Source organism: Falco naumanni, chromosome 15, assembly GCF_017639655.2.
Source record: "Falco naumanni isolate bFalNau1 chromosome 15, bFalNau1.pat, whole genome shotgun sequence".
Lineage (NCBI taxonomy): Eukaryota > Metazoa > Chordata > Aves > Falconiformes > Falconidae > Falco > Falco naumanni.
The window spans coordinates 15855205-15874727 of NC_054068.1; the positions used below are offsets into that span (position 1 = coordinate 15855205).

General features: G+C 43.2%; 1 protein-coding gene across 3 annotated transcripts in view; it reads right to left on the reverse strand.

Annotated features, from left to right (window-relative positions):
• The window catches only part of ZNF423 (zinc finger protein 423), a 234835-nt gene that overhangs the window by 185430 nt on the left and 29882 nt on the right, over positions 1–19523 (reverse strand). For all 3 annotated transcript variants that reach the window (XR_005831145.1, XM_040615556.1, XM_040615555.1), the window contains exon 2: positions 6265–6324. Coding sequence is in view for 2 of the 3 variants with exons in the window: in XM_040615556.1 (XP_040471490.1) it covers positions 6265–6324 (60 nt within the window). In the remaining variant the exon portion in view is untranslated. The remainder of the gene's footprint in view (positions 1–6264; positions 6325–19523) is intronic.

Consider the following 19523-nt stretch of genomic DNA (forward strand, 5'->3'; position numbering starts at 1 on the left):
GGAGATTCCCTCCCCAAACAAGACAGGAACACCTACGGTGCTGCATCACCAGAGACACCTTGGCCAATTCGCGGGGCAGCTGTTTCCATGACACAACACATTGGTGCTGCACTGCGCCACACAAGGTGAGGAACCTCAGTTTTTCTAACTCTTCTTTCCCTGAAGGTGCTACAGCCGTGGGATGTCACTTGGACCTCGGGGACCAACAGGGATCCCCTGTCACTCCAGCCAGCAGCTTCTTCCTGCAGCACAACATCCACCTCCCCACCAGCCCAGGAGCACTGGGAGCAGAGACTTGCTCCCAGGAAGCCCTCACACCTGCACATGCAGAGCTGTGCCATGAGCTCCTACCGACGGAGTAATCAGGGAAGGGTTTATAATTACTTTTATTGTTTCTTTTCATATTATCCCAGCTCCGAAAGTCTTACATCAATCTTGGATTTTCACCCACCACCACATTATCTGAGTATCGTGTGCTTTCTATCACTTCACCTTCTGTTTGAGAAAACACTATCAAAAGTATTTTTTTTTTGGAGGGGGGGAATTTTTTTTTAATTTATAAATAAAAAATTGAAGTTAAAAATTAAACTTTATAATTGGGAAAGGAGAAAAAATTTTTCTCTTCTGAAAGGACCCATAACTATGTTACGTTGTAAAAACCAACACACTACCAAAGAAAACAAAAGTTCAACTCAGAATAAATGAGGAATGCAGCAGCCGGAGCTACAAACCTCCCTAGTTTTATTTCTAGTCTGCATTTATTTGGGTTTTGGCTGCTTCCAATGCAGATATTCAAAATTTTGAGAACCTTAGACTATACTGACTGTGCTGCATGCTGCAGGTCCCTGCAGAGGCAAGGATGCTGTTTTTAAAAGCAACATAAGAAAGCCAACCAGTGGAGATCAAACATTTCACAGTATATTGAAAAAATATTCAACTGATAAAGTTATCAAAGTCTCTCATGTTCTGTGCAAAGTTCAAAGGTTTATTTCGTTGGAAATCCTTAAACACTGTAATCAGAATCTTCTCATATTGATTTACTAATGAAATCAGCTTTTAGAAGACGTCTGAGCTTGCGAAGGCACTCGGGATGGGTAATTTCAGAGTACTTGCAAGATAACAGGTTTCTAATGTGCACTGAATTGTGACTGACCTTGTCAATGATCTGCAGCAGAGATCCCAGAATTTCACGTTAAGAATATTTGGGAGGGTTTTTTTTAATGTTCTGCTATTTAGAAGTTAAACAAGACAAAGCATAATACAGACAGAGATCAAGAGCTCAGTGTCTGCAGGAAGGCAGTCTCTCATATGGCCCTTCCCGACTGATATTCCTGACACAATCCCTGCCCAGCAGGTTGGGCAGCTGGAGCAAGACCAGCAGGACATGGGCAAGAGAGTGGGGACAGCCTTTGGTACTGTGACACCACAGAGGACTGGGTCCTGCAGGATGGTGGTGTTGGCAGTGGGGACCGAGCACCGGGCTGTGCTGGGGCATGTAAGCCCAGGGTGCTGGAGGAAGGCTGAAGGGACAACAAACTTTGTGTGGCCAGAACAGGCCTCTAAAAGGGGAAAGGTGAGGAAGGAGGACACATCTTCTGTAACTTATCCGAATAAAGAGAAAAGAGGAAAAAGTTAGTGCATGAATACTTGGAGGTACAAGTCTCCGTTCACTTCATGAGACCTTGGCATTCTCATCTTTTTTACTCCTTTGGAAGCCAAAATTAAACCCAACCCTACCAAAACAGAGGAGAACAGAAACCCTCAGCACCTGGGGAGCAGACAGCAGCAGTGCCAGGATCAGAAGACCGACAGTGGCACAGGGCACAGGGAAGAGCCAGGAGGGAATGGGCAGGGAGAGCCCTGAGCATCAGAGACAGCACAGGCTCCAGTAGCCCTGAGTGAAAATAAGTCTCTGAACTGTGTCAGGATGTTTCTCCTCTGAAGATAACCAAGTGAAAATTGTGATTTACATAGCTGGGAGGTGCCATGCAAAGCGGAAGAGAAGGGAAAAGGAGTGACCACAGGGTGGTTTTCTTTTCTTTTGTGGTTCATTTCTCAAAAGCTGCTGTTTCCCCTTTTCTTTTTTTCCTCCTTAAAGGCAGGAAACTTTAAAAGAAATTGCAAAAAGCAATTAAAAATCTAAAGCAGTGTACTATATAAAACAAGTATGTGGGAGAACCTTTTAATAGCAAACCATCAAATATCTGTGTCCTAAAATGTTGTGGGTTTTTTTTCCCCCCACACACACTGCGCTTTGTTAAAATGTCCCTTGCACGTGTGCCTAGCTGCTGCAAGCGAGCTCAGTGGCAGGGACAAGAAATCTGGAGCTAATGGGAAAAGGGGGAATACCAACCTGTAATTTATGTTCATGATTTCTGCAATGTTATAATTGAATGATACTAACGTTGTGTGCTAATGGATGGTTGAGCACTGGCGTTGGAGAGGCCCCTCCAGTTGCAAACACTACAAAGATTCTGCAAACACATGCGCACAGAGACATCCCCAGTGCCATCTAGTCCCCAGCACTCAGGCTACGGGTCCACAGTTCTGTATTTCCAAACTCTTTCTTGATCAGTATCATAACTCATAGCTGCATACAAAAGTGAGATACCTTCAGTTACGTCCAAAGCAGGCACAAAAAAAATGACGCTTTTAGGTCTGCAGGCTCTTAAGGAGAAGACAGTCTGCTGTTAGCCCCAGACAATTCAGCCAGGATTCCCTGGGGCCTCACAATCAGGCTAATGAGAAACTCCCCAGCAACCCCCATGTAAAATGCCTTCATAGGTCTTTAAAATGCCTTAAATTCTCTATATATTTAGTAAGACTTTTTACTTCTTTAAAATGTCCCTTGCTGCTCCTCAAGATAATGCTCTTGTGATATATTACAACAGCAATGCAACATTGTCTGGCTGGACCCTTGCTTTGCAAATATTAAATCCTGCTTTCCTCTTGGTTTCAAAGCAGCCAAAAATCCTTTTGCAAAGCAGAGGTGCGCACTTGCCTGCTCCCCCCCCCAGCAGCCCTGCCCAGCCCACCCTCTCTGACGCTTTCGGAGTGAGACGGATGGGCTTCAAGGGCTGCATGTGCTGTTAAGAGGGAAAAGCAGGGGGAAGGAGTACTTGTGCTCTTCCTCTGGGATAGAAAACGTCTCTGCCCCTTACACAGCAAAACACTATTGACCTGCTATTTAACAGCAAGCTAAGTCCCCACATTAAGAGAGTAAAGGAAATGCTTTTTTTCTTCCTTTTACATTAAGGAAAAAAATGTTTACAAGACCTGAAGAGGAAGGAAATTTGCTATATGCCCATTGTTAAACAGGGCTGGTGGACACCCAGATTATTTACCCTGGCGCGAGGGCAGCCTCTGCCTCCTTATACATTTTCCTGATTCTCTAGGTTAGCAAGTACAGCCTTTAAGTTGTGGTCATTAAAAAAAATAAATAAAAAAAAAATCATAAAACTATTTCTAGTTGTATTTAAAGTACTTTAATAAACTCCTCAGTGCAGCTATGCCAAGGGCTGGATTCCTGCAAAGCATTTCACCTTCACAGGTTTTACCAGGGATAGGGTGTTAAGCCAGAGCAGACAGGACCTTGTGCACATATTCTACCATAGGAAAACGGATGGCACCCAGTGCTAAACCATCACCGAACAGACCCACCCGAGTGCAGGATTTCTATTGCCAAATTATCCACCGCCAGGGATACACAAACCAGGCGCCCTCAGTAGCAGAGAAGGCCACCACGAGACACAGAGCTCGGGCCCCACTGTTTGACATGCATTGCCCTGCACCTATGAACGCTTACGCCTGACCTGGGGACAGACAGCTGTCACAGCTACCTGGACAAGCCCCACGACTGCAGGTTCAACTTGTACTCACACAAAAAAAAAAAAAAAAATCCAATATAGCTTCTCCTGGTCTGATGAACAAAATAAGATACAACAGCAAAAGGACCTTCTGTTCCCACAATTGCACCTATATATTTTGCTAGTATTAAAAAAGTTTAAAAAAATCACCTTCTACCTGCTCTTGCTGTCCCTACGTACCACACAACCCTGGGACTGCCGCTCCCCTGGCCCACAGCAGCTGCACAGAGTGCCAACAGAATTTTTCAGAAGTTGCTTTGTATGTGTTTGCACACACACAGAGATGTACAAACACATACAGGAGAAGAAGGGAGAGAAATATGTTAATTTGAAACATCTGGCAAATGTTTCAGAGTTAACAAGTCCCAGGTTTAGCCTTTTGGTTTTCGGATGTTGGGGGTTTTTTTTGCTGGGGGAGTCAAGGAAGGGGAGGCAATTTTGTCATTTTGGACCAGGGAAGGAAGGGGCATGAAACAAGAAGTTGAAGCGTGTTTTTTCACCCTTTATTGAACTTCAACATCACACTACTGGAGCTAATGCAAACAGGAAGATCATAAAAGAACATAATGAAAGTCTCGCACACTGGGACTGAGGGACTGGTTTCAGTTACTGAATATAGCTTTGGAGGCACACCACACAAGAGTCAGTGACTCCATGCAGCCGCACCACCACGTACTAGGGCTTTTTAAGTTTTTCTATGTAGTTCCTCAGTCATATTCCAGCCTGCAACCTCTGTCCCATGCATTGCACCCTGTTCTGATAGGATGCTGTATTGCATCTTTATACACATGTAAGATTGACATCTGTAGCTACTGAACATATTAAGAGGAAAATCTCCCAGTTAGCACATATTTTCTTTAAGCTGCCATAAATCACACATACAATACATTTTATCCCATATCCGACGTCTTGAATGAGAGCTGTAATTATAGAAGTAAATGAAGAAAAATGGAGGAGATTCAACTAATTTGGGAAAAGCCTTTCACAGGCTGTCTTTTACTTACAGCACAGTCACCATTAACATCCAAAAATCCCAAATTAACTCCCGCTCTGCACAGAAATTATTTTTGTTGTTGTTGCTGCTGTTTTGAACCTCAGCCTGTGTTAAATTTAATACAATTCAAGATTTGTGATAGATAACACCGGTAACTCCACTCCACTGCTGTTTGAGACGAAGGTCAAGCAAGAGAGCTGGCGAGCGCTCTTTTCATGCGCCGTTAGCTCCAGGCACAAAGGGGCCTTCGACATCACAGCTGGGGGTTTGCAGCAGCAGCAGCAGCAGCAGCAGCAGCAGTATTTGCTATCAAAGACTAGTGAAAACATGAACCGTTCAAAACAGCCGTGGCACCCAGAGAAGATGCACCTAGTGCAACCCAGAGCGCAGCTGGTACAAAGTGAAATGCCAAAGTGCCACACAAAGGGAGTTTATGTCTTCAAGACCAGCCAGATACTGACTCCAGTAAGAAAAGTCTCCTGTGAGCCAGTCTCCCCGTGACTCTTAAAACCTATGCCAACCAGGAATGCAGCACCATTATTAATTTTCATATTACTGCTCAGTTTCTGAGCTGTTCTCATGTCGCTGCTGAGCTTCCAAGAGAATACCATTCTGCAGTCCAGTATGAAGAGAGCACAGAAACAGACTTATGGTCTTCAAAATAAAAAATATTCTGAGAATTTGCTAAACGTTAAAGACATAATAGCGAGTAAAATATCTTTACACAGGGCACAAACAGTGACTGAGATGTGACTAGTTACTTTAAACGCAAACTCATTTGACTATTACCCTCATGCTTGTGTTATCGATACATATTACTCAACTACAGACAAGCTTGCTTTATTCTGTTCGGTTTCTTGAGCCTCTTTTTACTCAAATTAGCAAGGTAACACAGATGAGCAAGCCCCAGACACATGTTTAAATGTTATTACTATCAAGCAGACCAAAAGCTGGTTCAAATGTTAAAGCTTTCTACCACGGCGATGTACCACTTTTTATTCTCCAGCCCTGACAGTACTTTCCAATTTCCTCTGAGAGGAGAAATACACACATTCCAGTTGAGACCGAGGTTTAAAATTCCTATTAAAGCAGCTTTTATGTAATTAGATTGGAATGAATGTGCAACAGTGCCCATTGCAGAAAACTTCAAAGTGGTTATACTGGAGAAATCACAACCCGTTTCAGTATGCCCACAAGAAGAAAGAATGGCTCTCCAGAGGATAAGAGTATATTAGTCTCTGTATGTAATAGATTTTATTGACCATATGGAACTGATATAAAAATTGTGTTGCAGTGGGTAGTCTTGGATTTGAGACAGGAATGTGACATACAAAATACAGTTCCTGTAAAAAGCCTGGCAGCTTTCTGGCAATTTTTGCAATCAGAAGAACCTAAAATATTTACCTGATTGAGTCACTGATGAGTCCCAGGTCAAAGCAAAATCTGAAGATTCACCCTCTTCAACTGAAAAAGAACAAAAATAAGTTGTGATTGCTAAACCAAACCAACTGGAAGGCAAAGCCATCTGAAAACTTGGTCCACTATGACATTAAGTATTAAAACAGACTTCTGCACTGCTGAAAAAGAACTTACTGCTTTCTATAAAATAATTCATAAGGTAGACATTTAGTAAAGAGATTTTCCCTGTGTTTTAACCTAAATATGGGTTTGCAGTTTCCTCCTGAACAGGTAACAGTAAATTCACATGAAATTTTAATAGAAGTTTAAATATTACTAGCCGCTAAGTATTCATATTTGAAATTTTGTACATTCACAACTTGCATGTGCACAATTGCCACTGTAAATGTAGAGGTAATTTTTTTAAACGTATGCTGTAACAGATCATAGTAAAGAACTGTCCTGTGTCAGAACACCTGACTTATGTCATCTTTATGTACTAACGTACTAGCTATACTCAGAACAAGTGGTATCTTAACTTTTTCCAGAGCTCAGAATTAAAAAATACTATTCTAATGTGCAACCATGTTCTGTAATATGGTGGTCATAAATAACTGCATTTAAGGCTTGCTGATGTGAAAACTGTCAGAGCCAGGTGCTCAGCACTTGCAAGTGATATATCTATAACCTTCTGCCTGTTAAGAATTATAAAATGTCATCTGATTCTTACATTTTTAAAAATAACCAAGAGATCAACTGACAACAAGCAGGGTAAAAAAAGAGCCCGATCCTACTGTTACTGAAATCATTGGCAGGTTTACTAAAGTCAGATTGGGCTTTGAAAGCAGTAACTGCAGAAATTCTTCTTTTTAATTGCAAAAGTTGATCATCCTTACCTGTCTGCTCTGTCACCATGACACTAAACAAATGTAATTCATGGGTCTTTATTTCCTGACAAAAAGTATTTACTCCATGCTCTGAACAATGCCTAACTCTTTACATTATGTTGGATTCAATTACAAATTCCACGCAATTCTACAACTGAAATCCAAGTGATATTGTAAAGTCTCAAGCACAGCTGCTGCTGCTATTGTCCAGCAGGGACCTGTATGCCCAGGCCCTGGAACCTGCTCCAGTGATTACTTACATTGAGTATTTATATTTTCACCAAAAGATTCTTGATTTTATGCTTTCCTTCCACACACACACCCCCAACTTTTTTTTTTTTTTTCCCCCAGTCCACTACGGAATTCTGGCACCCTGTAAGCTATCTATCAGGTTGATGTCAACAGCAACATCATGTGGCATTATGAACAGAAAAGATAATTTACATAGGCAGTGCCATGACAAATTTTGATTTTATGTTCAGACCATAAACAAATGTGCTCCACAGAAGGGCACAACTCCAGTCCTATTAGTCTGCAAGTTTACTAATGGAATAGCGTGGAATTTGGCCACTTCTTTTGAAAAATCATACTTGAGACACAATTACACTTTTTCCTATGTCTATGTTAGCATAAAGGCCATGTCACATAATATGAAATTCCAGAATGATAGAGAAAAACAAGATAGAAAGCTATGAGCTTACTGAAGCCGTTATCAATACTATTTCCCAACAGCGGCAGAGCAGGCTTGGTTCGCTCGCGCATGCTGGAGGCTCACCTACCATTTTGTGTTCTGTCAAGACACCATATTGTTCCCATTTTGAACCACCTCTTACTAGAAAAATTCCGGACATAGTTATCCTAAATACAACTTCACTCTTGCACAAATATATGTCTTGTTTTAACATCGAAATCTACATCTATTTGGGAGGTTTCTGCTCCAAAACTAAATAAGCTAAGTTTGCAATTCATGTACATTAGTCAAAACAGGCAAGTGGAATTTTTATTTAAGCTTTGAATGCTTTTTGATTGTCTTACTTGGACAGTTTTTTATATTACTACTTTTATGCTGAAGGGGGTTTTATTTCTTTACATTTTATCTTGGAAAGAGAGGTAAAAAAAATACCAGTCTGCTAAAAATACATAACAGCAATAAATTCAGTCCTAGTCAAGTAGAAGTATATGGGATCAACACTGGTCATCGGCAATTTTAGAAACACACTGCCTTTCATGTTGGTTAAACACCGGAGACTATCTAGTCCTTGAGCTGCTGCAGGGCAGCTGGCTCCAGCACGTAACAAAACTGCGTTTTTTGGAATCCCTTAAATGAGGGCAAAGGTTTGAGTCAGCCTCTGTTGGCATTAATTTGCTTTGCTCCCTGATGACTGAAAAGGGGACAGAGAACACATATGTGAAGATGACGGCACTTAAATTCACTTCATATTATTGCAGCCATGGTTTCAGGTTCTCCACCTCTCTTTGCTCAGACCCACCACGTAGCTGACAGTGCTGCACCTCCACGTAGGGAAGAGGCCAGTGGGATGGAGCCTCTTGAGCTTAGACAGAGACACATCTCCCTGCAGCTGCGGCTCACACCACTATTGCCCCTTTTTCTCTCCTTTTCATTTTTCTTTTATTTTTCAGGTTTTTAAGCAAACATCATCTTTCACAGGATCAGCTGTAAGAAAAAGTTAACAGCCAAACCTACTCCAAGAGGTATCGCTGTATTGGGCTGATGTTTCTCTTGGGCAGCAGGACAGCATGTCCAGTTGTCCCCTCGGACAGCAAGCACGGGGCAGACGCAAGCATGTCCAGGCAGGACATGACCACAGGCTGGCACTCCTCAGGACCAGTCTTAGGTGGTTTTACGGAGCGGGATGGTCACAGTGACAGCCGGTCAGGAGCCCTGACCCAAGCACTTGATCCTCACCTGCCTGCTGATCCATCAACTAAGCTAGGCAGTGGGCACAGAGAAACAAGGGGCAAAAGCATGCCCCACCTGAAAAAGAAATATACCGATGTAATTAAGAAACCACAGAGGTTTGGAGAGAAAGCACATCAGTGAGGCTGAAGCGAAAAAATAGGTGATCAGGCTTTGCAATAGGCACCAAGCGTAATTGTAGGGAGACCATGTAGGAGCCATGCTTCTGCTCCCTCTCCATAACAGGCATAAAAGCAAGAGCCCAGAGGTTCCTCCGTGGCTGCCTTAATCTTCTGGATATAAATTGTTATTTAAGGAGCTGGCATTTGAAGTAGTGTCACTGCTGGCTTTAGCTCAGCCTCCGCAATAAGCAGAAGCCACAGAAGTCAGAGGGAAAGATAATCAGTTTCTTCCTCCCAAACTGAACTTCAACACCCAAGCAGTTGCAGCTAAAATCTGCCCTCAGTTGCACACGGCTGTTGCTGGACTCACAGGGAAGCAGCAGGAGCTTTCCTGGGCTGGTTGGAGATGTGGGGACATGACACTGTGCACAGAGGGGTGAGGAGTCCCGCAGACCCCCATCTGAGGACAGACCCCCAGGAGGCTGCCTCAGGGCTTGGCCAACCCTCCCCAGGAGGGCAGAGTGGGTCCAGGACAGATCTGGCTGTGACTGCTGTGGAAGGGATTTCCAGCTCTTGCTACTGAGAAACAAGAAGAAAAAAACCAACTTGGTCCATAATATGAGCCAGGGAGTAATTCACTTAAGTTCATTCTTCAATTAAACTTTCAGTTTCTTGTCACTTCTTGAAACCTAGGTTGACCCAGGTGAGCAGTGTACGTTACCATTCACTATGTGGGTGCTATTATTTAAATAGTAGTAATGGCCAAAAAACTCCAGTGAAGAGGTACAAAGCATTCAACACAGTCACTTTCAAAATACATTGCACAGAAAAATAATTCCTGTTCCATTAGCAGGAAAATATGTTTTCTGAGAGACACCAGCCACAATCACAACTACTGAAGTCAAGGACTAGACACTTCCATCTATGCTAGTTAATTACTCTGAATATGCAGGGACAGACAAGTCTACTTTGCTGATGCGCAGCATGGGCAGGAGCCACCCAAGTACCCAAAGTACTCTGCAGCTTGGGAATATCGCAGGCAACAGCAGCACAGTTTAAGATGGAAAGCTGGAATTTTATAAAGCAATTAGAGATCTTGTATCAGCTCTAACTACTTCATGGGAGTCCTGGCAACATAATGGTGAAAGCTCAGCACTTCACGAAATTTTGGAGGCATTTCATACTGGGCATTAGAAATGAAGACACCCAAAATCACTGATGATAAGCTTTGGGCAGAATGTTTACAAGTGCGCTTCACATGTTTTTCTTGGATACTTCCCATTTTCCTTCACAAACTCACCTCATTTTCTCCCCAAAATATGTTGTGTGCCTGCACATTAAGCCATGGTTACAACCACAGAAGTTGCTATGTAATTACACTCTTAGTCTTGTCTCTGTCTGCTCTCTACATCCAAATGATCATTTTTAAATGCTTCGGAAAAGCATATTTCTACTCCTTTAGTAATACAGAGACAATACAGCAGGAGAACAAAAGTTTGGTCCCGCTCTGCTCCACGTGTCATCAACAGAATGGCAACTGGGGTGCAACACACTGCACCAGTGGAGAGGGCACACGTCTCCCAGTGCCAGATTCAATACACAGCTGATTAGAAAAAAAGATGGGCAAGAAAAGTTTCAAAGAATTAAACCTTGATATCAACACTCACAGCACTATATTTCTATTTTTAACGATAAAGACTTTTATATTCTTCTTTTTTTGTCAATGGTCCAATAGTATTTGCCAACACACAGAGATAAAGTACTGGAAATAAAAAAAAAAACAAAACAAAACCAGAGACACCCTTTTAGCTGCATCCTTCAGGTTGATGATTATGAGATAGTTATAGGAAACTCATCCAAGAGTGTGCCTGCCAGAACAGCTGTGCCTTTGGTGAAATCTGGGGGCACGTATGAAGCTGAAACCTTTCAGGAAGGCTGTCTTTGACTTGAAAATAGCCTTGGTCTGGCAGTGTAGAAAAATCTTATTGTTAGTCAACTCAAAAGATAGGTAACTCTGTGCACTGCTCACCCGCAGCCTGGTGCTGGGAGGGCACTGCTGGCAGTGGGAGAACATTCCCTGTTCTGCACCAGAACAGGAGGACTCACTGCTGTCATGCCTGGAGAAGACTGTTCTGCTCCCACTGACTGTGGGACCCAAATGCAAGAGGCAGAACAAGGACAGGGCCAACATGGGGAGAAGCTGTGGTCAATGGCAACATCACAATACAGCACTCTTGTGGGCGCCAAATATTTGCATTTTGCCCACTCATCTCAGGTGTTCTCCAAGGGCGCTTACTTAATTGCTAGGTCACGAGTGCTGCAGGCTCAAAGATTTTGGTTCTTTATGCTCAGAGAAACTTTTGAAAGGATTCAGCATCCATTCTCCCTAAGAGTGAGAACATCTATTTATGGGGCTACCATTACCTGAACTCCATTCACAGTCACAGTGCTTATTTAACACTTTATCACTCCCAGGAAAGAAGTTAACCTTATCAAAGTAAGACGCTTCTGAACCAAATGTTGATTTCTAGATGCAATCAAGCTTCGCAAGTGAGCAACAGCCCCTCAGTAATTCAGATGGCATGTGTATGCTCCCTTATCCTATTACACAGGCTTCAAGGACCACAAGGACCAGTTTAACTCTTCCCACAATATAAAAACTCCATAGTATGCTAACTAAATGTCAGGAACTGTGACAGGTTGAGAAACTGCTGAGAAATATGTTGAATTACAAGCGAATCCCCCAGTTGATGGGGGAACTCTCCTGAACCAGGGCTGCTACCAAGAGCTGCAGTTGGGACCAGGGCCACCCCCTCACCCATGAGCAACCTTTGAAAACTCCATGTACGGAACAGTTTCAGTGCAGAAAATGCTGGTGCCACTCTTTAATTCGGAGGATTTTGTCAGATTTTGTTGGTGACAGAACACTCTCAAATAAACCTGGGGAAATCTCACTGATGCCTGTGTACTAGCTGTAACGTACGTGTCAAGATTCACAGCTTTTACTCTAGAGAAATACCCTAGCACCAATCCACATTGTAAGCCAATCACACGGTAACCACATATTTTCCCTGACCTAACTGTAGGTACTCGCAAGCAAGAGCTCTGTGATCTTCTGTAATCTTCAGGCTTCTTTGCTGCCTTTCAGATGCACATCTCTCTGTGCTGTCCTACCCAGCCTTCGCTCCGTCCTTCCCATCACATGAAATTACATGCTCCCAAATCAGTGCAGGACACAGAATAGCTCCATCCAACCGCCATTCATCCACCACGACTCATCCCACAGCACTCACAGCCTGGGATTTGATACAGCGCTCTTAATCCTGCAAAATGCAGAGCAGCTTCCATTTCCACAAAGTCAAAGGGAGCTGAGGATGCTCAAAACTTTGTGGACTGAGGATTGTATATTAGCCAGTTTCCAGCTGCTTGGCATGGCAGGAGCACAAAGGATGTTAACAATCTTTACACTTTAAATAGACTGGTATTTTCCACTCACATCTACAGTCTGTCCTTTGGAGAGGTACAGATAGGCTTGCTCCTTGAACTGAAAGAGGAGGAGAATACCACTGCTCTCACAGCCTACTACTCAGAGAAGTTTGGTCCCGCACAGCACTGGGAGCTGCTACCACAATTAGCAGGGGCATACAAAAAAAAAAAGAAAAGGTTGGAAATGGCTACTTTAAGCTGAAGCCAGCTAGTCCCTTCTGTTCACATCACCTCCCAGCTCAGCATAAAGCTTTCCCTCCCTTCTGCTTATATGTTGCCTGTTACATTCCCCACCTCCTAACATCAGAGACACAAAGGTCTGCAAAACACAAAAATCTGCGTAAAAGGAGCAAAGAAAAGTAGCAGTATGGAAAAAGACCCCATTTGTTTTTTAAACGAAGCGCCACTGCAGCAAAGCTGCAGGCCCCTGCCCTGGAGCGCAGCAGGGTGCAGAGGTGGCCCCGAGCCAGGCCATGCCACGCATGAGGAACCCGCTGCCCTTTGTCAGGAGGCTGGGGCTCTCTCCTGCCAGCGTGCACAAGGAAACTTCCACATCCAGCCGACAACGGGAAGATCTGTGGGGCTTTGCCAGTACTGAGAATAGGTGCTGGTGAGCGTATGCTGATGCATTTACCGTACCTTGCAGCTAAAAGGAAAGGCAAATCCCCCCGGTGCCTCTGTACCAACATTTAGGGGAGCAAAAAGGTACCTGGCAGAAGCAGCCAGGTGTGCTTTATACCAGCCATTTGCGCCAATTTACTCCCTTTGGAAAATCAACTTTGCAAGAGGATTCCTGCCAGGCCTCCCAGTGTTTACTAGGTATTTTGCTTGTTTGTGTGATCATTTCCATTTAGCGTTAGTAACACTTTACTATTTTTTCCCCTCGTAGCTGGTGAAACGGAGCACTGGGACACCAAGGCATCACCCAAGAGGTGACGGTGTATTCCTTGCCCATGCCCCAACCCACGGGAATTGTGCGTGGTGCTTGGCACACTCACTCACAGCTCCAGAGCCACCTCCCTGTTCTCTCCCCAGTGCACAGCCGATTCAGCTATCGGTGGCCCTCGGCCAGGAGGATTTTTTCCACCTTAAATAGGACTGTTATATATTAGTCCTTTCATGGGCCAGCAGGCCAGGGAATAAGACAAGAGGGTTTACTGAAATGGCTTATTTAGCTAGTTCAGAGCCTAGATTTGCACAAGTTCTCTAGCTGCTTTTCTCCAAAGTCAGTAACAGGGCTTGGCAGAGACTGTGGGTTTTGCTGGCAAAGTCAGCCTTTTTGTGTGAAGGAGGGAGGAGTGGGGAAACCCAGACTGCTGTGCTCTGTAGGTCAGGGAAAAGAAAAAGAAAAAAAAAAAAGAAGAAGAAAAAGAAGAAAGGAAGAAGGATGAGACAAATGGGACAGAATTATAAAGGAAAACTGAAAAAAAAAGAAGATAGGAACAGAAGAAGATGTGAAGGTGATTAAGGAGAAAAAGACAAACAACAAAATAAGGTAGCACTAGCAGGTTTATGCAAAGGAGATCTAATTATGGGTGGCTAAGTCCTCCAGGACATTAATATTCCATCGTAATGTGTCTAGTTTCCTCCTTTCCAGACATGGCAGGGAGGAAATGAGAATCACTTAGATACACTGTTTAATGAGCAAATGATGGACGATCACCAAATACAGCCTGCCTGATAAGTATCCATTAGCTTAAACTCGCACAGTAAATCTGTGCCTAGCTAACAGGCCTGCCTCTTCAAACACTATAGCAAAACTTAATGTAACTAGAGAAAGGGATCGTTATAAATAAAAATCTCATCTCTGAAAGACAATACAGACGGTAGGACATACATAATGGTTAATCACAGCCCTTCCCATGGACAGCACACCTGACTCACAAGCCAGAGCATATTTATTCCCAGTGCTCATACTTAGTTTTTGTGTGTCTAATTCACAGACTTCACTGGAGACAGATATTTCCCATCAAAATCTATTATATAAATAAATATGAGTGTATGGTGTAATAAAATGCAGGCAATGTTTCAGGTTGCTCTCAAGATCAACATCTTATACATGCAATACATTAAGTTTAGAGTTCTCAAAACTGGGCCTGCAGACATGCCACTTCCATACTTTACATTACAGATTTGGGATCAATACTTTTACTGATGGGTCTTACAGCTTGTCGTTGAAGATTAATCCCCAGAGGGCAGGGTGGATGGTTTTTTTTCCCTTTAATTGCAATACATGGCATTTTAATCTGTGAATTGCTCAGGAATTTAGAGGTTGCCCTGAAAGAGGCACCTGCCCAAAGGAGCCCCCTTCTCTGTGCTACATACGAGACCCACAGCAGCAGCACCTCAGCTCTGCACAAGAATCACATTTTCCTGGCACACTGGTATAGAACCATGCCAGCAATGGCTGGCACTGGGAACATCCAGTTTTAGGTTCCCCAGGTCTTATCAGGAAGCACTATACCTGCAGCTCTGCCACAGGGAAACACGTTGCCCCTTGCTAGGTGTGCTGCTGTCCCCTCTCTGTCCTGCAGCAGGCTGTGCCAACCTCCTGCACCCCCAGCACAAGGGGACACATCTCTGCTACCTCCCCACCCTCCTCTTGCCTTTTTGCACAAAAATCTCAGTATCAGTTCTTTTTAATTGTTGCTTTCACCTCGGAAATGCAGGAAGGGGACTGGAGTTTGGGAATCCTCCTGCTTTTTCTGCTTGGAATTTGCCTGGCCATGACGCTGGTGGGCCCAAGGGACCTATCTATCCCACCGACGGCCCATTTGTGCCCAGCACAGATGTGCTGCAGCCACAGATATATCTTCTGTGATGAACTCTGCTGGAAATGGATGGGAGCACCAAGGATCCCTACCCTCACCTGCCCTGGCTAGGCTGAGTCCCAGCCTACACCACCACCCCTGCTCCAGTGGGGTGAGAACACAGGCGTGGGGCAGAGAGCAAAGAGGTGGTGAGGGAAAGGGAGATGCACAAGGACACGGAGTGCAAGGCAGTCACTCCTGTGGACGGGATGGGGAATGGCAAACACTGGCTGCCTGTGGGTGTGCTCCTCCTTGCATTAGTATATGCATTTCTAAGGCAACCGTCACCATAGTGTCTGCACCTTCTTTCAAAACCAGATCTACTACAAGTAAGCAGGCACTTTAAAGCTCAAGTGAAACCGAACAGGTGAATCTGGCATTCCTCGTGTTGCTCATAAAATCATGTATTTTACTTCAGCAACCAAGAGTTTAAATATTCTTGCTCCATCTGGAGCACTGCTGGATGACAGAAACATGTACGTGTTGAATCCCTAACAAACAGAAACAAGAAAAGTAGAGAAAGGGGGAATTAACACACTTAGAATTCATAGCCAGGACTTTAATTTCATAGTTGTGAAGTCATCCCTTGCTCTGCTAAAACGCCAAAATCCGGCTGAAATTACCCAAAGACAAGACAATGATGCAAAAGACCCATTAAAAGTGACAGACCACAGGTGAGTCAGCAAGTACAAAGACCAAGCTGCTACTCAAATACTTGCAATTTCTTATACCTTCCACCACACTTTGGTGTAGAACTTGTACTAGTGAAGGCTCTGCTACCACCCTACGCACTTTTGAGCGCAGATACCTGGTGAGTAAAGGTACACATATCTCAGGTATCACCTAAGACAGTATTTGCAAGCACACAGGACACAGGGCTCTGCTTTGGAAGACAGCAGACCTGAGAGGTGCAGTTGGCAGAGAAAAGGTGCACATGGCAGAGTCCAGCTGAAGGGATGGTACAGGCCAAAGGCACGCCAGAAAGGCGTTTATTGTTTCCTGAACATAAATGGCTACAATGAAATGAAGTTTCAGAATGAAACCAAAACACCATGAAGTTCAAACACTGGACTTTGCACAAAGAATACAATGTGGGGTCTCACCAAGTCAGATTTATTGCATGCTTTGCTGCTCCAGAAAAAGAAAACAGGGCAGGGGGACATGGGACAGCACTATTTTTACATTAGGGCTTTAAAGTTCCTCTATAAGCAGGACACCTAATAAAACAATTTACATGTGCTAGCTCTGTCTTGAGGAAGCTAATGAGGATGCTGAAAAGTTAACATCTAACACGGACTAACATGGACAAAGAAAGGGGAACGTTCCAAAATTAATTTACATAAACTTTTGTATGGGAACAGGAACAAAACTAGAAAAGAACAGAAGTAGACAACTACGATCTGCAGGTGGGCAGTGGGGCCATAACTCCTTACACTACCTCTTGCTCTGGTAAAGTACATAAAGAGATTTACGTGCACCAGAAGACTGAGTACATACACCCTACTTCAGGCTGCAGTCTGCTCCCCATCACTACTAATGGGCATCGCCCTTCTGTGTTCTGCTTAGTTAAAACCATCTGACCAAGTGCAGTTCCGTAACAAAAAAAACTCACAAAAAAAAAAAACAAACCCAAACTATTCACTGTCCCACCTGCTATGGTCAGACCAAGAGCCACATCCCTCCAGATCCTGCTGCTGTGGACAATGAGTAGCTTTTTCCTTTCCTTCAGCAGAGAGCTGCCATCAGGATGTAATACTCTCCAGCTCATCTCATCACGACCATAAATCAAGTCCCACTTCACAGCAATTTCCCCACTATGGATTTCATCCAGACCCAACAGAAGCAGATGCAACATCTCCCACTTCACATGGATCAGGCATATTACTGTCAGCCTCCATCCTGACCTGTCCCAGAAGCTGGGAGAACCCCAGTTTTCAGACTTGGGTTTAAGGTAGAGAGCTTAATGCCCATGAAAAATCCACACTTGCAAATGTGATAAAAAGAACAGAAAATTACTTAAACAACAGCAATTACCTTGAGGGTCACTGATGAAATGGTAAAGCACACAACCACTCTACTCTTACACTTGTTTAAGTCTGTTAATTCATAATTCTTCAAAGCAGGTTTTACTGTGTTATGCCTAAAGCCCTCATCCCTGCTGCAGAGAGCTCCAGCAGGAGCAGAGCTGCTGTACCAAACACTTTGTTTAGCATCACGCTCCCCTCCACAAAAACCCTATTCAGCATCCAGAGCTATTAATCACAACTGCAAAAATACATATATATCTTTAACCAGATTTCTACACCTCAGCCAAAAAAAAAAAATAAATACACTGGTTTTTACTGCTAATCCTTCAAACCTGGAAATTTTTCCAGTGGTGAGCTGTGTTTGCAGCATAGGTAGCACAGGAAAAGGAAAAGAGAGTAGGTTTTTCCTGGCCAGCCATTTTAATTAGAGCTATGAGGGCTTGGAAAAACCCATCTGGTGAGTGGAGTTCCTTCCCCTTTTCCCCTCCTCTTGGGATACTGGTGCCAACCGGAAAGACCCAAAATTCCAAAAGCAGAAGTATGCCGGGCTGCCAGCGCACCCGCTTTGCTGCCGTGGCAGGGGATCAGGCCCTCGACCCGCACAAGCAGGGCTTCAGCCTTCCTGATGAGAGCAGGGCTTCAAGGGCCGTTCAAAGGAGTTTGTTTCCCAAGCAAATAACTCACTGTAGTTCTTTTGTGCATGCAAGCGTATGTGTGTGTGTGTGTCTCTGTGTGTGTGGCAATACTCCCCGGGCTCACTCATTTTAATGCTGCTTTCTCCCCAGATGAAAATATACATATTCTTATTAAGAAAAAAAAATGTGCAAAGTATAAATTTGCATCTGTGATCATTTCTGGTTCATAAATTGTATTTTAATAATAAAACAATATACTCTTCTGTACTGCTTTTTAAACACTAACAGGAAAGTCTGTCTTATCTGTACACAAGCCTAAATATTTTGATGAAGGAACACACAAACAGTATAAAACAAGTACTGTAAAGTGAAATACAGATAAAAGGGTAAAGAAAAGCAGATGTAAAGTTTAATACACGGAGAATTCAGCACCTCATCCTGCCTCCTTCACCACAAGAAAAGTTTCTTCAGTCACACAGAATGACTCACGTAAGCAGATGCCCCACACCTCCCCACTGCTGAATTTTATTGCACAGGTCAAGGGAAATTCTCCAGCTGAGTTTCTTCCTACTAGAAAGACAGGCTTTGTTGGCCATGTTAAGGTGAAAGAAATTACAATGCAGGAGAGAAAGTTGTATATATCACATATATGCCTTCGTAGCGTCAAATTTAATTTGCAGAAAAACTAACTTGGCCACCATAAAGTGGAAACTAATATTTTTTATGACCCCTTAACAACCTGTCCTTAGTGCTAACATACCATAAATAAATTTCAACATCTTGTTATACATGTAGTTTATTTTAAACAAGACTAAAAGGGGAAAACAGTTCTTATTGAAAATTGGCACGCGTACAAAGAAAGGGGGAAAGCTGGCTTTTAAAACTTTATCCCAAAGCCTACACTTTTTTTTTTTTTATTCCTGTTAAACTTACCACCTTTCCACTGAAATGAAACATAGAAAGAGTTTCCAAATATTTTATAATTCTGAATGGATTTCCCTAGTGTAACAGTAATAATATTTTTACAGTTAAAAGATCCACTGATTTAATAAGTGTGATTTGTGTATTTAGAAAATTCATTAGAGCAGACATTCCCCAACATTTTTAGATTTATTTATTTATTTAGTCTAATTTGGGTACACTACTTCAAAAGAACGCTTAGAGCTTCCCAGTTCCTTAGTCACTCACTAATAACATCTAATAATTAATAAAGACATGTAAATTCTTAACTCCCAGAACTATTCCAAACTTACTATCTGTATGCTTCATGTCATGTCTCACTTATAGATATCTGCATTACTTTGTTTCATAAAATGCTGAAGGGACACGTACTTATCTTGCTCTCCACCAAGAGTGAATATTCAGGCATGCCGCAACCAA